Source organism: Phoxinus phoxinus (genome assembly GCF_949152265.1).
Source record: "Phoxinus phoxinus genome assembly, chromosome: 1".
In the NCBI taxonomy this organism is placed as follows: Eukaryota; Metazoa; Chordata; class Actinopteri; order Cypriniformes; family Leuciscidae; genus Phoxinus; species Phoxinus phoxinus.
The window spans coordinates 44,926,896-44,953,363 of record NC_136876.1 but is presented as its reverse complement, the minus strand read 5'-3'; the positions used below and the strand labels follow the sequence as shown (position 1 = coordinate 44,953,363).

Genomic DNA, 26,468 nt, shown 5'->3' with positions numbered 1-26,468 from the left:
TGTCCTCCACATTATAGCTGAAGAGGAAGCGTGTAGGCGCTGGGTTTCGTGGCTCGTCCAGCCTGTTCCAGACAGCTGGAGATCTCCTCAACTCTCAGAAGGAGACGCTCACCACGGAGAAAGAGGACGAGGAGGAGGAAACAGGAAAAACACAGGAGATGAAAGGCACTAAAACAACACCCGCCGGCTTGTCCCCCATCAAAGCCAAAACCAGCAGCAATTCCTCCCTGAGCAGCCCAAGCAAAAGACTCACTAAGAAGCAGCAGAAACTAGCCGAAGCGGCCAAAGACATGCGCTGTATATCGCAGTATTTCGGAAAAAAGCAAGTAGACGCGCCTCAGATGAAAGGAGGAAGTGTTAAATCCGAGCCTGAGGAGGAAAGATCTCCCCATCACTCGCCTTCCCCAGATCTGACTGACTTCACCACGACGGATAACACCTCCATGGATGTAGGAAGCGTTTCAGAGAGTGGCGCTGCTGCACAAGAGGATGAGACGGGCATGGACGCTGAGCTCACTGCACATCCAGAGCTTCAGCGGTATGATGGGATAGGACACTCTCTCTCAGAGCCGTTTGATATCTAGGGTGTGTTCATACTTGGCGGATTTGAGTAAAACGAACCCTGGTGCGATTGCTCTGTGAGCATCTGAAACCTGGGGCCTCATTTATAAAACTGTTCGTAGGATCCTTACTAAAAGTGTACGTGCGCCCGAAAGCCAAAAATGGCGTGCGCAAAAAAATATTCAGACTTATAAAACTGTGCGTACGCCAGAACCTGCGCAGGATTCACTTTATAAATCCCAGTCAGCGGAAGATTGTGCGCACATGCGTCTCCTCCCCGAAATAACCATATATGGAGCTTACAGCGCCTAGTTTTACTATGCATATCCTTATCTGCATATCATTTGCATATGATTATTCATCCACGTGATAACATGTTTAACGGTACAAGACATTAGGAAAATATGAAATACGGATGTGCCGTCACATTACATTTATAAAAATCATTTAGTAGCCTATCCTTGCCTTGTTTTTGAATAAATAAATCAAATAGTGTCGTCTACATTTCAGAGAAAGTTTTTCTCAATCTTTTCCACTGACCAAATAGTAATTGATTTATATTTGTAATGGAAACATAGACCTTGTTGTGCATTATATTTGCACAATCTGCTATTATCATGATAAGCAATTATCTCTGTAGTCAAAACATTGAAACACAGCATGCCAAAGGAAAAGTGTTCAAAAGCATCGCATGCACAACAAATACTTATAGGCTATTTATATATATTTTAACTTTTCAGTAAATTTCATGTAGTTTAAGTGTTTAACTCCATTAATGAGAGTGGCATATTTAATCTAAATGTTTATATCAGAAGTAAAACATAGTTTAAATCATTATTTTATTTAAACTGTAATTGTGAACATGCACTGTAGCCTATTATGATTAGGACTCATAATGAAGATTTACAGTTTTACTTCATCTGCCGTTAGATACGCGTCAGTTTCACTAAACGGCCCAACGCGCTCGCTGGCGCGGACATTTAAGGTGTGGATATTTGCTTCAAGTGAAAGGCTTGGTGAGTGGAATTATATTTTATCTTTCTGTATAATTTTATTTAGATTTTCTGTCTAAAAGTGACCAAAAAAACATTTAACTCCATCTCAAAAACGTTCGTACGCATGGGTCAGAGTTTGCGTGCAGGTGCGCACATTTTCCCGTCAAGTTTGTTTTTATAAATCACAATTTATGCATCGGAAGTGGCGTACGCCTCTGTCAGGGCCTGTGCGTACGCAGCGGTTATAAATGAGGCCCCTGGTGCGCACCAAACAAGCGTCTGATGGGTCCGAGTCCGCTTCCAAACGAAGCTCTTCACAAGCTCTCAGCTGGTAAAAAATACTATCATACTGTATGTACAACGAGTTTAGCCCAGAAAGCATTGTATTGGATGTTCAGTTTGGCAAAATCAGGCTACGTCTACATTAATCCAGGTCGAGTTTTCATTTCAAAACGCTCTCCGTTTTCCAAAAGTTTCTCATCCACACTCAAAACGTTGGAAAGCACCTACTGAGCATGTAAACCCTCATAAAAGTTCACTGAGATGATACAGACAGACATTAAGTTATCACACAATTATTCTTCTGGCAGGATCATTTTACTAAGCAAAATATCTCCGCATTCACTGAGGCGTCCAGGTCGCACTCAGTCACCATTATATGTACGACCGCTCTCATGTTTCAGCAGGACAGCAAATACGAGTGAATTTTCTGTCATCTCTGCAGGACTGTGATATGAAGAGTGTGCAAAGTAACATATTTTAGCAACTGTGTGAAAGTGAATAGCACATAACAGGCACAATTTGTCCTTTTTAACTCCTCTTCGCGTCGTGCCTAACAACTCCCTTCAGCCGTGACTTATTCACGGTACAGCAATAGCCTCTAGTGCTGTATTGCTTTTATGAAACGGTTACCACACACTGCAAATATTAAAGTCAAAAAAGATGCATCAATGCAACTTTAATGAGGTAAAATCACTAAAATCCTTCCTTCCGCTGGAAAAAATAGTCCCTGACCGTGAACAGCAACAGAAGTTATATTATTTCACCATTAGATGGCGGAAAAGACTGTCTTTATGAGTGAGTCAGTCAGTAGAGAAGACTTTTACATTGAAATGACTGAAACTTGTGAAAACCCCTTAACTGTTAAAAGGACAAGATATTGCAACGGACATTCAAACAGATTTTTTATTATGAATATATAGGACTGACCTGAAGGAAAATGCTATATCTACTGTAAATGAAGGTACACTCGCTTACTCGATCTCTCACAATACTCTATAAGCTTCAGTGAACAATATTGAGAACATAATTGAGAATAAAAAATCTATTGACCAATCAGAATCAAGGACTGGAACGAACCGTTTTATGAACATGAATATCTATGGGTTCAATATGCGTCACATGACTAAACTTGCGTCATGGTTTTCACAGTCCACACTACAACATGAAAGCAGCGTTTTCAAATAAATCAACTTTGGACAGCGTTTTCAGAAAGCTTAATTTTTGTTGCTAAAAACCCCATCTCGGTGCGGACGTAAGGCCAGAAAGAAGGGAGAAAGATGCGTTTTCAAATGAAAACGTATTAGTGTGGACAAGGCCTCAGTCATAAAAGTAATTTTTTGTTTTGTATGTTTAGGTTCGTTGTTAAAAATGATGAGCGCTAAGCGAACCAGAACCAAATGTATCAGTTTCTCTTTTTTTTTTTTGGTCCGGATCAAGCGAACAAAGACAACTGAACTACAAGTGTGAACACACCCTCAGTCATCATGGAGGAAATGCCTTAAAATGTTCTCAATGTGTTCTGAACCAAAGTTTCTTTGTCCAAACAGAGCGAATCTGAAGTCTGACGGCCAACAAAAATCACCAAAACAAGTAATATCACAATTTATTCTTCATCAAAGGAATCATATTATACGGAAGCTCTGAACCGCAACGGAAAAAAAATTAGATGTACTTTTTACCCCCCCACACAAAATTACGAGAAAAAAGTTGAAATATTTCGAGATTAAAGCCATAAAATATTTCGAGATTAAAGTCGTAAAATATTTCGAGATTAAAGTCGAAATATTTCTAGAATAATGTCAAAATTAGTAGACTTATTTTGTTAAGAAATGTGAACTGCCTTGGACATGGATCTAAACATAATGGTAAATTAATGGGGGGGGGGGGGGGGGGGGGCAATATAAAGTATTACGACTTTATTCTCGTAATGTTTTTACTTTATCCTCAACATTTCGATTTTATTCTAAAAATATTTTGACTTTATTCTCTAAATATTCCGACTTTATTCTTGAAATGCTACGACGTTATTCTCATATATGTATTTTTTTTACAGATTTTTTTTTCTTCTACATTTAGGGTTCAGGCCTTCCGTAAAAAATTATGAGAAACATTGACCTTAGGAAAAAATGTATGATTAAAAAAAAGGAAATGACCCCTTTAACAAGACCTTTATTGAGAAATGATTGTCAGATGTTTCTTTTCCTCAGTCACGTGAGGAGAGAGCGGCATCTCCTCCTGCGAAACGCAACCGCGTGATGGACAGCAAGAGAGTGACCTTTGACCCCACGGTGCAGGAGACGCAGTGTGGCACAATGAACGGAGACGCGGCTGCGGTTTCACAAAAGCCCGCCACACTGAAGGAGGCCGCTGATATCGTGGTCCGATGCCTGGATCCCTTCTACAAAAAGGGCAAATTTGCAACCAAGGTGATCATTCCCATTTCCATTGAAATGTAAAACATGTAAATCGTAAAATATTAGAATGAAAGTTTCAATTTTGCACCTTTTCCCCGACAGGATCTATTCAAATCCTTTGCACGTTTCCTCTCCCATCTTCTCACCGAGGGAAAAACTCCAAATCGAGGCCAAGGTGAGACTATCCTTAACCTCACAAAAATCCAACATTTTTCCAATCCTGAATTAGCGCTTTATGATTCCTCATCCCCAACAGTGAAGACGGAAGCGAAGAGGTTCATCAAGGGTTTCTTCAGCAGGATCCAGCGCTGCGAGAGCGAGGCGGACTGGAGACACTTGAAAGCCCGGGACAGATAGCCATCTCCGTCTTTACACCCCTCTGGAGATCCTCCAATCCCTGTCATGTCCGAGATGCTGTGAATCTCAGGTGTAGCGCGAGGGCCTGAGGATACATTGCACATGAATATGAAGAACGGGTGAAAAGCTGATGTTTTATGTTGGAGATCTGAACAAGCGACAGACCGCAATAACTGTAATGTAGCATTAGTTGCTAATAATGCACTCGAAGTGGTGTGAACTGCATTGAAAACTCCATTAAAAGTGCACGAATGGAGAATGGAGAAGTACTTCATGCTGAATAATTTATGGCATAATTGGGGAGTTTGTTCGTCTTCAATGGAGCGGTAAACATCCAGTTTTTTTTTTTTTTTCAGTAGCCTCGGTTGCGGATATATTTTTCTCATTTATTTTCTCCACAGGGATTTCAAAAGATATTCCTACATTTGTGTAATATATAAATAGTGTATATTTATGTCATTTGTCATTGTCATCTTTTATGAGTGCATGAACTGCGCATTAGTTAGCATTGGGATGTTGATTTTTAACGCTAACGTATAAACCTTTAAAGACGGCTCCACTAAAAGCTCCACGGTTGTTAATCGATGGTTTATGCTTTTGTTGAAACCATTTGTTCCCGTTATTTCAACATGCTTTTAAAATAATTGTTTAACAGGCGAATTAATGGAGAAAAACTACATTTCCCATGATGCTGTGCAGAGAATTCCACCAATCAGAGTTGCGGTGAGCAAATCGTACCAGAAGAGCCTCGCTTCCACGCTGTCAAAAATACTTAAACGTTTGTATATAAATGCAATAAACTTAAAATATATTGATTTATAGATACAATCAGTTCTTCCCCTCAGTTAATCCATGAAGTACACTGTCTTGCACCTTTTTGAACAAAGTCTTTTTGTCTGATTTTCAACGACTTTTTCGCTTCGAATCTAAGGTTGTGATGTGGTTCACCTCGCAGCTGATTGGTTCATGGCTTATAAAGCTTTAATGAAGAATTATTAAATTTCAATGGGAAAAAAAATACTTTACGTTGGAATCAACGCCACTGTGAAAGTGGGCGGGCACTTATGCAGTCTAGTAACTGAGTTTTCTGATTGGTGGATCTCGCTTCAGGATTATGGGTATTGTAGTTCTTCACTGGGAATTCGTCTTTTTGAACACTTTTGCAAAGGTGAAGTTCACACAGAAGGATAAATCATCGCTTAACCTCAAGAGGTCTGTCTTGTTACTGAAAATCAATTACTTAATAGAGAAACTGGGAGTTAGGATACTGTTCTTCTCTAGCTGTCACATTTATGCTGCATTATGGGTCGCCTAGATCTCACATTTGTCTTCAGTTGTATTGCTGCACATAAGAAAATAAGTCCCTTTTCATTAAATCTGGCTTCGTGCTATTATTAGGCACTTCTAAAATTACACCTTAATCATGTCATTGTCTTCCTCTCTGCGGGAAACTGCTCGAAATAAACGAGTTTAACGCTCGACTGAGCCCACACAGTGACTGCTGATGGAGACCCCCTTATTATCCCTCTTCAGTGTGAAAACAGCCCTCAGATTCACGGACAAACGGATTATTGTGTTTGCCAGTTTCTCTCGGTGGAAGAGGAGACATTACGATGCCTATACTATGACGAAGGATTTGTGCGGTGAGTCATGAATATTAATAAACTTTGGTGATGTGTCAGTTATTTTTTTTTTTTTTCAGTGGCAAGGATTTATTTGCGTGTTCATAATAATTAGAACTTGAAGATGTTTTCACGTTTTTTGTTTAAAGGTTGTTGGATCAACATTGGCAAAAAATGATCTGCAGCCATGTTGCATGAACTTGGATTGTTTAGTTTGGCCAACCACCAGTTTTTAGACAAGAGGTGATCAGTCTTTCTTTTCCAAAATTAGAGTTTGCAAAATTACTTTTCAAATTAGACCAATCTACCTTTTTATACTGACTTAAAAAAGTTACGACCAGTCTTGAAAAAAAAACAAAAAGAAATGAGATGACTAACTTTTTAAGACTAGTCTGAACAGACACATGCCACGTTTCAGTTTGACATCAAAAATCGAAAAATAAATTAAAAAATATAATTTTCCTCATATTTTGGAGGACATGACTTGGCCATTTTTTGACAGACTCGCTCGTTGCTTGAAACCCCTTCCAATGGCTGACGCCCGTTTGTGAATATAAATAAGAACTGTTGACGTGGCCCTGCAGCCGACCAATAGCGAAGACTTGTCTCATGAATATTAAGAGCCTGACCTTCCCAATACTAGGATTTCGGGTACTTCATCATCTCTCGGGCGAAACCAACGGGATGTTGTCGGGAACTCGGATGAGGAGAGATATCCGCGCTTAGCACGGCGGTGGGAGGGATTGAACGTGTCAGAACTAAATGGCAACACCGTGACATTTCCTTTAATTCGTAGGAAATTTTCTCCTGGCATGCGGGAAACGTTTGACGGGAACGGAGCGCGTGTTTGTTCGCAGTAAGTAACGTTAGCGCGCGCTGTCATTGTTGCGTTGAGCGGATCTCTCCATCGCGGATGCTGCTCGAAAAACACATTTATTCAGCCTAAAAATAGCGTGTTAAAGTGTGTTTCAACGCACAATAATGGACATCTAGGAAAATCTGTGTTTGTTTTTTTAAATGCAATTGTAAGTGTACAGCATGAGCGCCTTGAGATGTTGCAATCTCATGCATTTGTATCGCTTTGATAGATCTCCGCATCTCTGAGCCTCCGGTTACCGCGACACACTGATGCTCCGAGCCGGCAGAATGGACGAGTTTGTCACGGAAGAGGACGAGCCCTGGTACGACCAGAGAGACCTGGAGCAAGGTGAGGATTAAAACAACAAACCGCATCAGTTTGACAACAAAGACGGTTGTGTGTGTCAGTGTGTGTGTGTGTGTGTGTGTGAGAGAGAGAATGACAAACCACGGACAAAGAAAGTGCACATTGTGTGCAGAAACAATGGTTTCCTCTGTCTTTCTGGAGTCTCGATCGTGTGATATTTGGAAATGCATTAAAGGTTGAAGGTTAGAGACCATCTGTGGTGGTGCCTGTAGATGGATGACGTCTTCCTCTGGATCTGTGTCAGTCCAGATGCTCAGCATTAGCTCAGTCTGGGTTAATCTCCTCATCACTAACCGTGTGTCTGCAGAGTCCAAGCTTTAATGTGTAATTCATTTTCATTGTAGTAAGCAGAGATGCATCATATAAATCTGCTGATATATTTGCTTTTCTTAAACCTTCAAAATCTACAAACGGCTTTGGATAATGGATGGCGCATCGCATTTTATAAGTCGCTTGTTGTATTCCTCATTTTGTAAGTTGTCTCGGATAAAAGTATAAATGTGATTTAATGATTTGTTTTCATTAAAAAATTATAATATCCGAAGCTCCTTCCAATCCAAACAACTGGAAAAGTAATGGGAACTCGACTTGGTCAAATGGGAGCCGTCAGGTTTCTGGACTGTACAGTGCAACAGCTGTTTCACATGAGATCAGATTGGATTATTTTCCAATCTTTTGAGTTTTCCAACTTTTTTTTTTTCAATATCATCACGCTGAGAGGAAACCTGGATGGACGGCACAAACGCACCTCTCTCTTGGTGTCTCTCTCAGTTTAGGATGATGCCATTGCCCTCTCTCTGCCCTCTGGATTGAGTCCCACTGAAATCGCTGAGCTGTAGAACAGCCCGTGACCGATCTTCATGTATTTTCAGGACACTTTGTTATACGCTGTACTCTAGAATTGATGATGAGCCAGTAACCGAATGCTTAAATTAGATCTGATGCACGTGTCTTATACAGTCAAATCAAAAATTATTCAGACACCAGATTTCACTAGTGGGTGCAGGACACTATAGTTCATGTATGTAAGTGAGGATAGCAAAAATAAAGTAAACTGTGACACATTATACCCAAAAATTATTCATACAGTGACTACCAGGACAATTTATAAAAATTTGGGACCAAAAATGATTGAAACACTTTGACCTGACCATGTTTTGCTTCAGTGTTTTTTCTTTAATTGCGACATTATAAAGCATTGCTTGGTGATTGGTTGAACTAAATAGTGTGTACTTAAATTTAACAGCTGACAGATATTCAACCCAATTCATTTGTGAGACAGTCTAACAGAAGGATCAGTGAAATATCAACTGATTTAATAACTTTGAGTTCTTGTCATATTTTATTACCATTTTCTAAACTATAGCGAATAATAATGTGAGAAATGTTGTGGTGTCTGAATACATGTTGGTTTGACTGTAGCTGTGCAGTGGGAATGGGAAGGAATGCAAATGGAGAATTCGGACTATTTGAGGAATTGGGATTGACATGAAATCAGGAACGACGATCCTCAAGTTGTGGAACAGGAACAGTCGAGTTGTGTATCTTCCCGTCGACCGCATTGGCTCGCTTGGTTTGCATGTTTAGACATGCTTCAGAAATGCACCGCCAGCTACAGGAAGACTTCTAATGATCCCATGTTTAGAGGCATATTTTTTCACAATCAAATTAGCTAAGTAATATTCATGCACTTTGTGCTAAGGCAGGGCCTAACACACACACACACACACGCAATCTCTTTTGCAGAGACTCCATATTGATCCGTTTCCGGATCTCAAAGCAATCCATCACCGGAGGAAATGGCGTTTTAGGAAGTGCCCGGCCCGCTCAGATCTGAAAAGAGTGAAATATCTCCCTCGCTCAGTTAGTGGCGTTTTGATAAATAAGATAGTGGCACGTTGGTTTTGAAGTGGATTTACTGAGCCTGGAATAGTTTGTGGTTTCAGGGCCACGATTGGATATCACTTCACCATGAAGAGTGATGTCCCCTGCTGAACCCAAACCACAGGACTTAAAGGAACACGCCGACTTTTGGGGACTTTAGCTTATTCACCGTATCCCCCAGAGTTAGATAAGTCCATACATACCCTTTCATCTCTGTGCGTGCCGTAACTCTGTTTGACGCACACACCGCTAGCCTAGCTTAGCACAAAGACTGGAGGTGAATGGCTCCAGCTAGCATACTGCTCCCAATAATTGACAAAATAACGCCAACATTTTCCTATTGACATGTTGTGATTTGTATAGTCACAGCACGTACAAATAACAAGATCACATGAGACACAGCCATCCTCTAACTGTATACATACTGGGAACTATATTCTCAGAAAGCGAAGCACTGCTACTTCTGCGGAGTGATTAGCGCAACACTGAGCAAACTCTCGTCTCCTCACCACGGGGCTTCTCAGGCACTGCGAGCAAATCCCTCCGCAGAAGTAGCAGTGCTTCATCCTTCTGAGAATATAGTTCCCTCATGTGACCTAGTTATTTGTACACGCTGTGACTTGTTGGCGTTATTTTGTCACTTATTGGGAGCAGTATGCTAGCTGGAGCCATTTACCTCCAGTCTTTGTGCTAAGCTAGACAGAGTCAGAGTCAGTCTGTCTAACAGAGTCTGTTAGACAGAGTTACGGCACGCACGGAGATGAGAAGGGTGTGTATGGACTTATCTAACTCTGGGGGATACAGTGAATAAGATAAAGTCCCAAAAAGTCGGCGTGTTCCTTTAAGGCTGGGATGATCTGATTGGGACTCCTGGCACCGCTGTCTCTTTTGAAGGGGACGATACAGCTGGGCAGAACGAGGGTGAAAGACGACGACATCACTCAGCCAAGAGACACTTCAGATGCAAACAGCACTAAACACACAGTACATGGAGATACTCCGCTTTTATGGCAGATCAAATGTCTTTACAACAGGAGTTTTATCTCAGCACATTTGGTCATGCATTATGTGATGATCTCTTATTTACTTGCATTTGGTTACATAACGCATAAGTGTGTGTGATGAGCTGGACACTTAGGGGCTGTTTACACGACACCGTTTTCAACTGAAAACTTGCGTTTTGGCCGACAACTGCATTTTGGGGGCCTGAAAACGCAAACTTTTGAAAACGAGTTTCAAAGTGTACGTTTTTGAAAACGGTTTCCATGTAAACAACAAAAGCGCGAATCTCTGAAGGCGATGACATAATGCACATGTGTATTACGTGTTCAATCTATAGTGTCTCATCGCCATCTACTGGCCTGGCAGCAGAATGCAGCGTTTTTTTCTTCTTCTTTTTTCGCGGTTTTTCAAAAAATCGTCCAATACCAAATATTGGGCAACACATCAGTGCATCCCTAATTATTATTATAACTTTTGAGATGTAAATTCTTCTGGACAATGGCAATATAATACATTTTTCAAGTTAAACCGAACTAGTGTTCTCGCGGTACTAAAAATGTCACCAGTCTGTAACAATACCAGTAAAATTTCACGGCTCGGCACCATGGCAAAAGCTATAGTAATTGTTTTATTTGAATAGTTTTTTAATTGTACTATTTGAAAATAGAAACCATTAAATAAATGAAATTAATTCATCATTAATGCTGTTAATAATTATGAGTAGATGACATATTAAAGCCTTATTGTTACGTTAAGTGAGCATTGGATTAAAAAGATCAAATGAAAATGAAAGAAACACATTACAGGAAACCGATCAAGTCGTGGGTAACTTGCACTCCAACACTTAATGCACAGATCTATTTTGAGTAGGGCTGCCAATAGATACAACTTTTTAATCGTGATTAATCACACAAAAAGGGTGCGATTATTCGCATTGAAATTAAGCATGCATCATTTGTCTTGTTTAACGCATTATGATTAAAAGTCATCATTTGCTGTAGCTATCAGATTGAAGGATGATTTTCCCAAAACTGTATTTTCTGCATGTTTTTTTCAAGGTAAATTTAGATGTCTTTCCAAAAAAAAAAAAAGGACACTTGGAGAGACCAAAAGGACACCGCATATAGGGAGTATAAGGGGTCCTTATAGTTTTTGACTTCTGCCGATTGTAAAAAAAGAAAAGAAAATCATAAAAGTAGTTAATTTCTGAAGATTATCAGGATAAACAAAACATGTAAGAATCATAAGCTTTTGTTTGTCACAGACCGGGCTTAAGCCTAGTCCCAGACAAAAATACGTCATGTCTGAGTTGTTTTAACTGAAAGCAACTTGCACTGAAAATATGTCAGCGGCATTTTGTCTTAAAATTCACACTAGTAAAGTTTATTTAAATTATTTCTGGGTTACGATTATAAAAGCTACTTAAATGCCCCAATTGAACTAAGGCCTAATCCTGGTTTAAGTCTATGAAACCAGTCCCTTATTTTCTGCAATAATCCTAAAGCCAAGTGAAAAATCCAGTTGTGTTTTTGTCGAGGGAACAGGACGATGTTAACTTCCGGGTTAGTCTACAAAAATACATAATCACTGCAGCCATTTAGTCTATTGAGCAGATTCTGACTAACAGAAATGCCTCTTATTGGCTCAACAAACATGTCTGTGATTGGCTACAAAGCTCAACTCTGCAAAAACACGTTGTAAATAGAAACCCTTGATGCGCGTACACCAGTGGTTCTCACCCCTTGTAAACCTTAAAAAAAAACAGTGAGGGAGAATAATAGATCAGAACTTTTTATTTAAATAAGCACACTTTTAAAATTTCAGTGTCGACTTGGTACCGGAGTACTTTTGACATCCCTGAACCAAACTTTTATTTTGGCGGGTTGTCGTGAAGACCTTTTGAGTTTCTGTTTCTATTTGACGATAGTTTTTATCAGAAATGCTGGTGAAGCTCCAGAGATGAAGTTCATGCGTTCATATATCAATATGTAATGAGACGGCAGATGCTCGCGTGTTTGAACCTGCGCTTTTCATAACACAGATGTGCAACAAAAATAAAAATGCAGACTTCATATTTCAATAGCAGGCACTTTACTCTAGTCCTCGTCGTTACGTGTACGACCCTACTTTTGATTTATCTTTCCATATTTTGCCAAATCCAATGACACTCCATGTTATACAGTAAATTACATTTTTATGACTGGATTACGACTTCAGCGTTTTGGTGGTTAGCAGTACTCAAGATAAAGTGAGTAGTAAATCTGGATGAACATGTGTCTCGTGCTGGTGGAGAGGATGTAGAGGTTCAGCTTGAGCTGTAGTTGTAAAGGGCTTTGCACTTGTTCTTGGTTTGCTGTGTTAAACTCTGAAACCACACGTGCAGAAAATCTCAGTGCACACGAGGCCTATACGTGTCCTCGGGCAGGAGTGTGTGTCTGTAACCTGCATGCTAGCTTGGAAAGGCTCTTCAGAGAAACACATCCTCATTGAGAATGTTAATTAAGAAAAATCTTTAATTAGGATGTGGGTCCTCGGAGATCACCGCTGACCTTGTTTCAAAAGCTGTTGCTAAAAAAACAAAACTCTTGACTGTACAGAATATCATATTCTGCTGTTATGCAACAACCTTATCCAAGAAGTGCTGTGATACCGGCGTTAACATTTACAGCAGTGTAGTACCTCTCATGGGATCAGTTTCCACACACACACACACACACACACACACACACACACACACACACACACACACACACACACACACACACACACACACACACACACAGGAGGAAAGCGTGTTACACCGCGGCCCCCCGAACGCTCTTGTATGATTTATGCGTGTGTTTCCTCACTATAGCATGTTTGCCTCATGATAAATCTCTGCGTTCACATCCGTGTAATGGAGGTCAATGATTCAGATCTGAATACTTCAGCGCCTCCCACGATGTCACTTCCTCCCCTGTGTGGGGAGTCTCCGTTAGCATGTTCCCAGTGTCTGCTGGGTATTAAAACGCCATCTGAGGAGACTGGAGGACTGCGCTTGTGTCTCTGAATGGGGGGTTTAGTGTCAAATCACACCGCGCTCTCTGTGGAGATACGGCTGTGGAGGAAAAACAAGGAATGGGAGACAAAAACAAAGAATCAGCAGGACAACAGCCTATAGACAACCAAAAGATATTTGCTGTTTCCATCTAAACTTGCGAATTTAACAAAATTGGCGTATCGCATAAACATTTGCGAATAAAACAGCGTTTCCATCCGATGTGTTCAGGAGGACAAAATCGTCACTTCCTGATATATCGCTGCAAAATATCTGATTTGAAAATGGAATCAGGGAAGAAACTGTGGCTCTTTATTCCTCCGTCATAAAGGACTTGCGTTCGGATGCTGGCGTTCGAGAGCGCAGTCGTGCGAGACGCTTCTGAGAGGGGATTAGGTAAGGGTTAATGGTTGCCTCCGCCCAAGTCCATTAATACCTGACAACGGACACCTCGAAGGGCATTAACCCGCTTATGCCATGTTCACTTGCCAAATAACACATTTTTAAAACATTAGTTTATATTTTAATTTAGTTTTACAATCGAAATCTAACGGTTTTAGAACTCCGTTACTAGGTGTCCTACATCACTTTTTAATGGACACCCTGCAGCCAATCAGAATCGAGTATTCACCCAGACCATGGTATAAACCAAATTAGTGGTCGACCCATATTGTGTTTTTTTTATGGCTGATATCTTCGAGAGCAGGGTGACCGATGGCCGATATAAAGACAATATTATATATTATATATATATATATATATATATTAGGGCTGTCAAAAGATTAATCGTGATTAATCGCATCCAAAATAAAAGTTTGTGTTTGCATAATATATGTGTGCGTACTGTGTATAGTTATTATGTACAAATACACACAAATTCATGTATATATTTAAGAAATATTTGCATTTATATACTGTATATAAATATTTTATATATAAATATAACCAATTTTTCTTAAATGTATACATGATTGTGTGTGTTTATATATATATATAAATAATTATACACAGTACACACACATATATTATGCAAACACAAACTTGTATTTTGGATACGATTAATCGCGATTAATCTTTTGACAGCCCTAATATATATATATATATATATTAGTGCTGGGCAACGATTAATCGCGATTAATCGTATCCAAAATACAAGTTTGTGTTTGCATAATATATGTGTGTGTACTGTGTATAATTATTTTGTATATATAAATACACACACATGCTTGTATATATTTAAGAAATATTTGCATGTATATACCGTGTATAGATTTATATATAATTTATATTATATATAAATATAAATATTTTATATATAAATAACACATTTTTCTTAAATATATACATGTGCCGACATTTTGAAAATGGCCAAATATCGGGCAAAAAAAACCTATATTGTTTAGCGGCCGACCACTAGACCAAATCATGGCTCAAGCATTTCAGAATGAACAAACCAACATTTGAGATGCTGTGATGTGATTGGTCCGCTGTTTAGTCCAGTTATCCTATCACATCCTCTGTTGAGGGAAAAAGTCATGCGAGTTTTTGTTGCGCACTGAGGGATTTATTCAGAAAATGTGTTTCCATCCATCATAATTTATGCGCAAAATCATCTGCCTCAATTGAGCGCTTTAGCTTTTTATGCGCATTTTTTTTAGAATTGATATGCATCCTGCCATTTCCATCCAGCGTTGCAATAACCCCAAAATTTGCATAAAAAATGCGGATGGATGGAAACATAGCTACCGTTGTCAAGGTTTCACAAACGTTTAGAGTCATTTGATGTCAAAATATGTTTCATCCCAGTGAAACGTGCAACTATAAGTAAACCATACATTGAAGATTCTGGTCTTCTCCCATTCAAGTAGACATTTCTTCTTCTCTATCCTATTCTTATCTTTCTACCGTTTACAAAATAGTGACAGAAGGCCAAATATCTGAATTGTTTGACTGTACTGACCTTTATTACACGCGCTTCACAGTGATTGGATCCCGCCTCTCTTTCTCTTCGTCTTTGATTTCTTCAGTCATATCTTGGCTGACGTCCCTCTGGCTCACGTTCATCAGAAAACACGAAGGATTAAACAAAAATCACCTCCTTTAGGCGGAATTAAACCGCAGGATTTTCTCTGGCCTCGTTTCGCTCCTTTCTCAGGTTTTAACACACCGACGTGATTCCAGCTACCGCAGAGAAACACACTCGGCTTGCATGAGCTCGAGCTACTTGAAAATAACAAGAGAGCAGCATGAACCATCGGTACACACACACACACACACACAACAGTTTGAGAGGCCGTGCTATGTTGTAAATGTTCAAAGAACTGCACAATTCAGTGAAAAGATGAAAAATATAAAGTGTGGGATCTCACATAAAGTAGTGAATGTCAGAACCAGTCAATCATTTCACGTTTGTCAGGCGTCTTTTCCTCTGATGTTATATTATCAGCGTGATTCTGTATTTTATCCGTTACACAATCACTTAATTAATGGATTTTGCTTCAATTCAGTCCCATCAGACTTACTATTTACTATTATCTGTATTTGACCTGTAATAAAATATACATGTTCAGATGTACACTACTGAGCAAATCTTAGCAACCCCAACATTTTGAAAAGTCTGTCATGCTGATTTATGTGATCAGAAATACAGTAAAAACAGTAATATTGTGAAATATTGTTTTTCACTTTAAAATAACTGATTTATATTGTAATGTATATAAGAATGTAATTTATTCCTGTGATAAAAGCTGAATTTTCAGCATCAGTCTTCAGTGTCACATGATCCTTCAGAAATCATTTTCTAATATGATGATTTGATGCTCAAGAAACATTTCTGATTATTATCAATGTTGAAAACCGTTGTGCCGCTTCATTTATTTATTTATTTTTGTGGAAACTGACAATTGGTCAGGACTATTTGACGAATAGAAAGTTCAAAAGATCAGCATTGATTTGAAATATAAATATTTTGGTAGCCATGTAAAAGTCTGTACTATCACTGTACTGCATCCTTCCTGAATAAGTATTCATTTATTTAAAACTGTATGATTGACCCCGACAGTATGATTTCACATTGTGTCACTGAATTGCTCGTTCTCACAGTTATCTTTGCAAATTCCTCCTGTATTTAAAGTAAAAAAAAACAATTAAACTTGGTAGGTTCTCTTTAATTGCCCAATAGAAATGAATGGAAAACTGTGGTAACCAGAATATTTTTTTCCTAATGCTAAAACACACCTGCAGTACACAGTGTGCTGCTTAATGGAGGAAACGAAAGAAACAAAAGACTTCCCGGCAGATCCCCTGATACTGTGCTGTGTGTTTGTCTCAGATCTGCACTTGGCAGCCGAGCTGGGTAAAACCCTCCTGGAGCGCAATAAAGAGCTGGAGGACTCGCTGCAGCAGATGTACATCAACAATGAAGAGCAGGTGCAGGAGATCGAGGTACAGACCAGCCCCACATCTGCTCACACAGAGCTCGTGAACACATCCTCTCGTGATCCACAACTGCCGTTCACATAACTATGCTTATTTATACTGTATTTCACAACTAATTAGACATGTTTCTCTAAACCAAGTGCAATACAGTTATTAGCCAGTAATCTAGATTATTTCACACTAGCGCTTTTAGAGCGCACTTCGGGTTTGATTGACGTCAGACTTTTGGACGCATTAAAAAGGGTGGTCTGGGTACGGTTCGCTGCTGGTATGAACTAAATCATACTAAATCGCGCAAGTGAACCTCTATTCATCAATAACGTATGATTTCATATCATCATGATCTAATTTCTGCTCACTTTCGCGTCCTTTAGATTGAATATTTGCAGTATGTTCGCGACAGCTGTTATCCGCTGATGCTTTGGAAACAAAACCAAAGGTTCAAAAACCAAAATATAAAAGTGAGGCGAGCAATGCTAATAGTCCGAATAACCGTTAGTCGACTAGAAGATGTTTGGTCGTCCAACATTTTATTATTATCGGTTAGTAGCAGAAAAAATAAAACTCTACAGGAAGCGGTGAAATCACGCAGGCATCATCGTTAACGGCAGGAAATCCAAACATTCGCCTATCATTTATCGACCTCAAATATGGCTTATTGCTTGAAACATGTAATTAGCAGCAACTTTCCAAGTCCGCTCGCTCTAATGTTAGCCTAGATAACTGTGCGCTATTATTGGGCGCATAAGTGTTTGTGTGGAGAGCCGCTTTCTGCATGACATACAGGCGCCGGCGCAATCACTGCATTTAACTCACAATACTCCGTCATTTTTGGTCATACAGAGAAGAGTAACGCAAACTGTAAAGGGTCTACTTTTATTTTTGTAAATAAAAACTCTCAGTCAGAACTGGAGCGCGCGTCACATAAATGAACCGAAACTCAGCGTACGCTAGAGAAATATATCTATAGAAAGCTTGAAATGTCTACTTTTAAATAAACAAATTCAAATGGATAATAAATATTCTCAGATTATGTCATCCGTATGTAAAGGGCATATAGGCGCGTCCACTAATGCAGAGTCAGCATTGTTGACTTAATCTCTGCACCCGAAAACATAATCAATAAATTATTAAATTGTTTAGACCGTCTCCTTCTGTTTGTTTTTTCACGACACATTCATAATCATTACGCTTGAGCGCTGATTAGGCTATGTGTTCCACATAGGCAATTAAAGGCTTGTTATTTTGATTTATGGCTTATTTATGACCAATCGATTAAATTAACGACTACGAGTCGACTAGAAAAATTTTAAGTTGAGGGCAGCCCTATATCACTGCATTGTCATTACCGTATTTTCCGGACTATAAGTCGCATCAGTCAAAAAATGCGTCATGAAGAGGAAAAAAACATATATAAGTCGCACTGGACTATAAGTCGCATTTATTTCGAAATTTATTTCTCAAAATCCAAGACCAAGAACAGACATTTAATCTGGAAAGGCAAGTTATTCAGCTGCACAATAGCACACAGAACAACAGGCTGAATAGGTGTCCAGTATGTTAACGCAACACATTAACAGTTATTCAGCTGCACAATAGCATAAAGAACATATACCTGGGAGGCTGAATAGACTAAATTAACATTAGCTAGCGAGTCCAACAAGTTACCGGTTAGCAAGTTCACCAAGCTCCCGCGATCTCACTCCACACTAATTCCACTGAACTCTTCCTCGGTGTCGCTTCTGAACAACTCCGCACACTAGAGCGCCCTCTCGCGGCTGTAGACGGTAATGTTTTCTCTTGGTTCATCTCAGTCAGTATGAATTAATTTTGATATATAAGTCGCACCTGACTATAAGTCACAGGACCAGCCAAACAAAGAAAAAAAGTGTGACGTATAGTCCGGAAAATACGGTACAAAGCGACAAGGGTAAACAGCTCATGCTTTGATGCAAGCGGTTCGGACCCAAATAATATAATGCGAACACAATCTGGCGGGAGAAATCAAACTCTGGTTCGGATCAGCATATCAAACTAGGTGTGAAGCACCCTAAATGTGCCGTAAAGCACCACATAATCTCCACCACATTGACCATGTATACATGTGCACTAATAATGTGATTATTCATTTAAATAATCAGAGTAAGGACTTATTCGCAGGAAGATGTTTACCTGACACGAGCAGAACTCTTTACTCGTTTACACGCAATTTTCATCATTCTGATTATTCACTTAGAATTTTATTTTTATGCCGCATTTACCGCTATATTTACGAATCTGTGCATGGCAACGTCATCCGTGTCCGTCACAAGCACATGCGCACTCTGGTCAGAGGGAAATAGATGCGATTAAAGAGTTTACATGCCTGCTTATTGCCATTATAATCGGCGTACACCACATATATTACTGCGATTATGAGCTCAATCCCATTAGTTTGACAGAAGTATTGTGTTTACATGAGTTAAAGTTCAATCGCAGGATTACTCAAATCGCACTAATCGCACATGTAAACGTAGTCATTTTGTTTTCCAAAAACGTCATGAAATAAATAAAATTGGCTGAATAAATTTTTTACATCAAATTTGCAATGTTAGAATATATTAAGTTAATTTATGGAATATAATGAAATACAGGTGAAACTCGAAAAATTTTAATATCGTGCAAAAGTTCATTTATTTCAGTAATTCAGCTTAAAAGGTGAAACTAATATATTATATAGACTCAATTACATGCAAAGTGAGATATTTCAAGCCTTTATTTGTTATAATTTTGATGATTATGGCTTACAGCTTATGAAACCCCCAAATTCAAAATGATAATTTAGCCATAATCATCACCATTATAACAAATAAAGGCTTGAAATATCTCACTGTGCATGTAATGAGTCTATATAATATATTAGTTTCACCTTTTAAGTTGAATTACTGAAATAAATGAACTTTTGCATGATATTCAAATTGTTCTGGTTTCACCTGTACTACATACGCATTAAACAATCAAACAACAAAAAATTACAGTTGGCATTTTAAACTTTGATTATTAATATCATCTACAGTTAGTGGACATATCCCATATGTTGTGTTCATTTTTCATATTGAATTCATATTATCAAAAAACGTTGATGAAATGAATTGCATGTCAGATTTCCAGATATCAAATATCAGCACGATGCTAATGGAGCGCGTGAAGCGTGTTTGTAGATGAGAGCACATGCGGTGGGAGTCGCCTGTACGTGTGCCAGACCCACCGAACAAAGACTCGGTTACATATCTGAGAACAATGAGCTGCTGTTTCTCAGATATATTCGGATACTGGCCTCCTTCTGTGTGGATTGCACAGCATTTCGATATCTCAGACCTGTAATGCTGAGACTGCTCTGGTGCAGCCGAATGAATCCAAGCACAGGGAGGAAAAAAAGAGAAATGTAAGGGGTTTATGGGCTTAAGCTTAGTGTAGGAAAGTTCACAGCGATATTTAACACTAAAACACATTTCACAAGAGATTACCAAACTTTCCCTCAAGAATATGCCATTTTATAATAGCTTGAACACCGGTCCCATTTTTACTGTAGTTGTGAACATGAAGAAAAAGATGATATTTCATCATAATTGGGAGAAACATTATTTTTGCCACTTTTATAAACCACTTCAAATTAGGTTTACATAATATCAGCATATTTAATCGATTCACTGACACTAAGTCACGAAAATAGTCTTCTGAACTAATGTTCAAATAAAAAGCACATTCACCAATAGCCCCGTTTACAATGGTATCTTAAACTCTGCATGTGTCTCTTTGTGCCAGTACTTGACCAAGCAGATGGAGATGCTCCGCGAGATGAACGAGCAGCACGCTAAAGTGTACGAGCAGTTGGATGTGACGGCCCGAGAGCTGGAGATAACCAATGAGAAACTGGTGCTGGAAAGCAAAACTTCTCAGCAGAAGATTGACAGGTGAGCCAAACCTTATCAAGAGCATCATGGGAAACGCACTACACACCGCGGATGTAAATTCCAATACCAGTTACTCTATTGTACCTCTCTAAAACTGATATATTCCTGACATTATGAGTCTAAAGGCCCGTTCACACAAAGAACGATAACTATATTAGCGTCCACATCAATGTTTGGCCGCGTTGATCGTTGAACAATTGCCACGATCAACTTAGGCTTACGATGTTTAGGGAAACACAGCCGTTTATTATTATAAGCGCGTGCCACAGTTTTATCATCTGCTGCTCAAGCTCTTTAAAGCAGGATGGATTCTGATTGGCTGTCAAGGTTTATATTGTTCATCAGCTGGAAGAAAATCGTTGTGAAAGTGACGAATCAGAAAGAAATCACTGGAAACAGCGTGATCGCAAACCAAACATGATAAAAAGCGACCGTTTGCTGGCATTTTTGTTGTTTACTTGAATATTTAAAACTCAGGCATTGATGATTACCACAGGTTTACAATATAAAGTGATACATTGATCATAATGAATTAATGTATGTCAAAATTGCACATTAGTCACACAGAAATAAATTACCGTTAGGTTTCACAAAAGAAAGAGGACACACATACCTCTCCAGTCGCGTCTGTTTCTGTTTATTTGGTAGTTACGTTATTTGGACGTTTACATCACATTTAGAAAGAATGATCATTTCTACAAATATATGCCACCAAAAGTACGACCTGAGGAGCTTTAGCACTCTCTCGACTCCCAGTAGGCTACAGATATTTTCAGTCAGAGAAACAGAGGAAGCTCCCGAAAAAAAGTTGCTTTATTTTATGATAGTCCGATATAAAGAGACGAGACGTAGGCTACTGACAGATCAAATAAAAACATGATTGTGATAGCCTTTGTGATTGGTCTGATTTCTTCAAGCGTTCACCATGTTTTTTTACTATGCGTATCTTCAAGCATTTACTATGGTAATGGTTAGCGCGCATAGTCTTTTGCATCGCGTATAAATATGTCTACCTTATACGGTGATCAGAATCCACATCGGATCACAAACAGAAGGCATTCAAACATGAAAGTGAGTTAAATTATTTTATAAGTCTTTAATGCTGACAGAATCATCCGGCGCTCCCGTCTCCGGTAAACCCCGCCTCTATTCATAACCACTCCTCTAGCCCAAGCTGGCCCGCTTTGGTATTCGGGCCAGAAATCCTAATGTGTCCCGACACTGTTACTATCTGGGAACCATGTGTAAATACAATTGTGGTGTGGACTATTACTTATTCTATATATTCTAGGTAACACTTTATTTTATAGTGTCCTTGTTACACGTTACATGTAGTATTTATGCATAATTACATGCAACTAACCCTGAACCAAACCCCAAATCTCTATAGTAAGTACATTACTTACTCAGTACTTGCCCACTGGACATGGACACCTTAAAATAAAGTGTAACCATATTCTATAAATACACACTTAACTATTATTTTACATTTCAAATTAATTTAAAAACGATATTTTTAGTTATTATCGCCCTTGGTGTGAACAGGGCTTTACTCTGGCAAAGGCTCGGCTCATGAATATTAATTCGGTCATGCTGATATTGCATTGTAACCCTCCTGGAGCCTCAATCAATTAATATTCATAAGTTAAACCTTCAGATTCATTATCTGACTAGTTCCCACTTACCATTGTTTGCCTTCCATCAAATCAGGATTACTGTACTGATATTGTGACATCTCCAGGCTACACACACTTCTTTTGTATCCCTATACTGAAATTATATTGAGGCAATTACATTATTCAGAGGTTGATGGTGCATTTCTGTATTATCTGACAATGGACAATAGCAGAGCACATTACATTTCTGATATGGTTCATGTTGTCTGGCCGTCTCATGCATTGAGGGATCATATGCAAACGTATTCACACAGATTGACGAGCACTATGGAGATGCTGCAGGGGCAGGTCGACACGCTGACGGCTCGCGTGGAGGAGTTGCGCACTTTGGAAGAGCTCCGGGTTCACAGAGAAAAGAAAGAGAGGAGAAAGACGGTGCACTCGTTTCCCTGCCTCAAAGAGCTCTGCACCGCTCCCAGGTGCGTCCCGATTTATTACATCTGCAGCGGAGACATGTCGCGTCATTAGAAATGTGTCCGCAGGGGGAAATGACACCGAAGACAGTATTTCAGCATCGACACACAGTCATTTACAAGACAGAGAAGAACAGAATGAAATAGACCTTGGTCAGGGTAGCGCCACATTTTTTATATATATATATGTAAAAAGATTCCCACAGTTTTAGAGAATTAGAGAATTATAAAAAAAATTCTGGTTATAATCAGCCCTAAAAATATATGTCTAGAAATGTAGGTTTATGAGTGCAGTCTCCATGAAACGGCTTTTAAAAATTATCCAAATTTTCTCATAAAACTCAGGTGAAAAATGACAGACTTTTGATGCAGGACTTCTCCAATCATTTACCCGGTGTCCAAAATTGCATACTATCATATCATAATACAGTACGTGAGCCAAGTAGTATGTCCAAATTCGTAGTATTCATAAAACCGTAGGCAAGTCCCCAGATGACCTACTACTTCCGGTGAGATTCTGAAGTGTGCGTTCAATGGACACTTTACTATCCCATGACGCCACGGGAGAGGATTTGTGAATGGCAGTGAAGCGACGCAACTGATGCCATAGGTCACATGATAACATCCCAATTTTATTCATACTACAGTACACACATTTATACTATATAGTACGTAATCATGTTTGCGAAGAAAGTTTTCAACCAAATTTAATACCTACTATGTGATTTAGGACGCAGCATTAGTCCACGCGCTAATCGAATATGTCTGTGATTGGCTACAATGATCAGCGTTTAAAAAAACATGGTGAAGAGCGTCATTGATGTATATTTACAACGAACGCTTACACAGATACACACGCTTGTGCTTTCAAATGCTCCCTCTCCCGTTTTATAAAACACTTTAAAACGCTCCCGTGCGTTGACTATTGTAGCCAATCACAGACAAATCCGATGAGCGCGTGAACACAATGGCCAATCAGAGGTGTTTACGATTCCCCTCAACAGCGCTCAAAGTTTAAAAAATGTCAGTATCGACTTGGCCCTGAAGTTGGGGACTCTATACGTCACTATATGCAATAAAATGTGATGCTTTCATTACATTGTGACTTTAAAATTGTGTTATCAGCATTACTGTCGTCTCTAAAACCTGAATTTTCTGTTCTTTGGATCCATCACGGTGTGTTCTCTGTGCCTATGGTTTGGTGTTTCTTTTGCAGGTACGAGGATAGCTTCATGGTGTCCTACCCGGGCAGCGGTGACCTAGAGGAATGTCCGCCCGCTGACGAAGAGAAGGAGCATTTGCGCGTGATGGTGTCGTCTTTGCGCGCAGCCGTGGCGGCCGAGCGCGGTCGGCGTGAGGCGGCCGAGCGGGAATGTGGCGCGGTGCTACAGGAGTACGAGCGCTTGGAGCAGCGCCTCACGGGGGCGGAGAATTGCCAGCGTCGTGTGTACGAACTGGAGGCGGAGCTACAGGAGATGCAGCAGCTTCGCAAGTCCCGAGCCTGCCTGCTAAGCGGAGACGAGGGCCTGGAGCAAACGCTGCTCAACAGCGCCCCCGAGACGGACACGCCGGATGATGCCGTCATGGCTGGAACTCAGAACGGGGACGGGGCGCCCGTCCGGAAGAGTTGCAGCGACACGGCTCTAGACGCCATCTCTGCGCTCGACGCCTCAGGGAGACGCAAAGGCAGCTACGCGCTTCATGCTAACGGCGTCCGGAAGAGGGGCATGTCCATCCTACGGGAGGTGGATGAGCAGTACCACGCCCTCCTGGAGAAGTACGAGGAGCTGCTAGGGAAGTGCCGGCGCCACGAGGAGAGTCTGTGCCACGCTGAGGTGCAGACCTCCCGACCCGTGTCCCGGGACCCGTCCATGAAGGAGTGCCGGATCGCAGAACCCCAGCGGCCACCCACTCCTCCACAGACGCCCTCGACTCCCGAGGCCCTGGAGGGAATCAGCCGGCAAGTGGAGGCTGTGGACAAGCGGCTGAGCCAAAACACTCCCGAGTACAAAGCCCTCTTCAAGGAGATCTTTTCCCGCTTGCAGAGGACCAAGAGCGACATTAACTCCACCAAAGGGAGGAAAAGTGACACAAACTCCACCAAGGGGAGGAAAGGTGGAAAATAGCCAATTTCGCTCGTAATATTCGTGCCACTGATTCTGTTTCCTCAGTCGTTCATGTAACGTCATACTTTTCTTTTCTTTTTTTGAAACTACAGTCAGAAAGATGTTTAGAGAGGGCTGTTTAGTACAACCCATCCCTGAATCATTCGATGCCACACATCAAGAGATAAATGGTGGTTTTTCTGTTAACAGGATGTTCGTCGTCTAATGTGCTTTTGCCGGGTTGGCCTTTTAGTGTAGACCATATTACTCACTATTGGTTAAACTTAACCATATTCACCCTGAAGATGATCATTGCTGATTATTTCCTTTCTCGCATGTATTACATGTTATGAATAACCACAGCGTTGTGTAACCACTTTTGTTCAATATTAAATCACACTTTGCTTTATAAGGGTGTTTGATACATTTATTAGAGTGAGTGAGTGAGTGAGTGAGTGAGTGAGTGAGTGAGTGAGTGAGTGAGTGAGTGAGTGAGTGAGTGAGTGAGTGAGTGAGTGAGTGAGTGAGTGAGTGAGTGAGTGAGTGAGTGAGTGAGTGAGTGAGTGAGTGAGTGAGTGAGTGAGTGAGTGAGTGAGTGAGTGAGTGAGTGAGTGCAACATTTTTGGCGTACAGACTGACCATCTGACGCACATTTCACACAAACCTGGCCAACAATTGCAGAAAATCAAGTTCTAATCTTGGGAACACCAGGAACTAAAGTTGCCCACAAGGTACTAGATTGCTACAATGAGGATGCACTAGTCACTGGACTTACACAAGTTTTAGGTTAGTTCCATCAAGTCTTATTTAGATGATATTCAGTATTTTTTTGAGGCGCTTATTAAGTAGAGATACCCATTAGCATTACTATATATTTAGAGTCTACAACAATTGGTACTTCTGGATGAACACAAATTGTGATCGCAAACTCGCCATCCATTTTTCTCTCAGTTGGCTAATTTCTGGTGTTAATTAACCATGTTGAATAACCCCATCCCTCAAAATACAGTAAAATAAAATTTTGGCCAAATTTCATTCGGATTGTAAGTGGTAGTTTAAACCTTTTCTAATCCGATCGAGAGGACATGCAAACACTTGATTGTATGATGGGTGGAACAAGCTGTTGAATAAATTGTCAGATGACTGTCATGTAATTTTAAAAGTCTCCTTTCACTCATCTCCTGTAAACGTCCTACCAGTCCTGGTTTCAGACTCTCACCCATAGTTTTGGACGCGGGAAGGGACGTTTTTACTGCTTTATAAATATAAGCAGCACGGCACAATGGTTCATGTGCTTGTCGTCTCCAAACTGGGACCCCAAATGGATAAATATTAAAGGGATAATTCACCCCAAAAAGTCAGCTTGTGTAGGCCGTCTGCCGAAAGCTAGTCATTTTGGTATATAAAGTTTTAAATATTTTTTCTTACAAAAACCCATTGCTTTGCTTCAGAAGGACTTTATTAAGCCCCTGGAGCCGTATGGATTACTTTTATGATGGATTCA

General features: G+C 40.0%; 2 protein-coding genes across 3 annotated transcripts in view; both read left to right on the top strand.

Moving 5' to 3' along the window:
- Window positions 1-5,488, top strand: part of recql5 (RecQ helicase-like 5) — a 41,923-nt gene extending 36,435 nt beyond the window's left edge. The window contains exons 15-19 of one of the 2 annotated variants that reach the window (XM_079630392.1): window positions 18-538; window positions 3,386-3,428; window positions 4,046-4,264; window positions 4,355-4,427; window positions 4,509-5,488. In XM_079630392.1, the coding sequence (XP_079486518.1) occupies window positions 18-538; window positions 3,386-3,428; window positions 4,046-4,264; window positions 4,355-4,427; window positions 4,509-4,609 (957 nt within the window). In that variant the 3' untranslated portion in view covers window positions 4,610-5,488. Of the gene's footprint in view, window positions 1-17; window positions 539-3,385; window positions 3,429-4,045; window positions 4,265-4,354; window positions 4,428-4,481 lie in introns of both variants that reach the window. The other variant, XM_079630391.1, reaches the window with a different exon arrangement.
- Window positions 5,489-6,813: 1,325 nt separating this feature from the next.
- Window positions 6,814-26,122, top strand: cdr2l (cerebellar degeneration-related protein 2-like). The gene is made up of 6 exons (XM_079630584.1): window positions 6,814-7,087; window positions 7,320-7,438; window positions 16,711-16,823; window positions 20,622-20,770; window positions 22,701-22,865; window positions 24,076-26,122. Exons 2-6 carry the CDS (start codon window positions 7,360-7,362, stop codon window positions 24,983-24,985), a joined length of 1,416 nt encoding a protein of 471 aa, XP_079486710.1. The 5' UTR covers window positions 6,814-7,087; window positions 7,320-7,359; the 3' UTR covers window positions 24,986-26,122.
- Window positions 26,123-26,468: the final 346 nt, after the last annotated feature.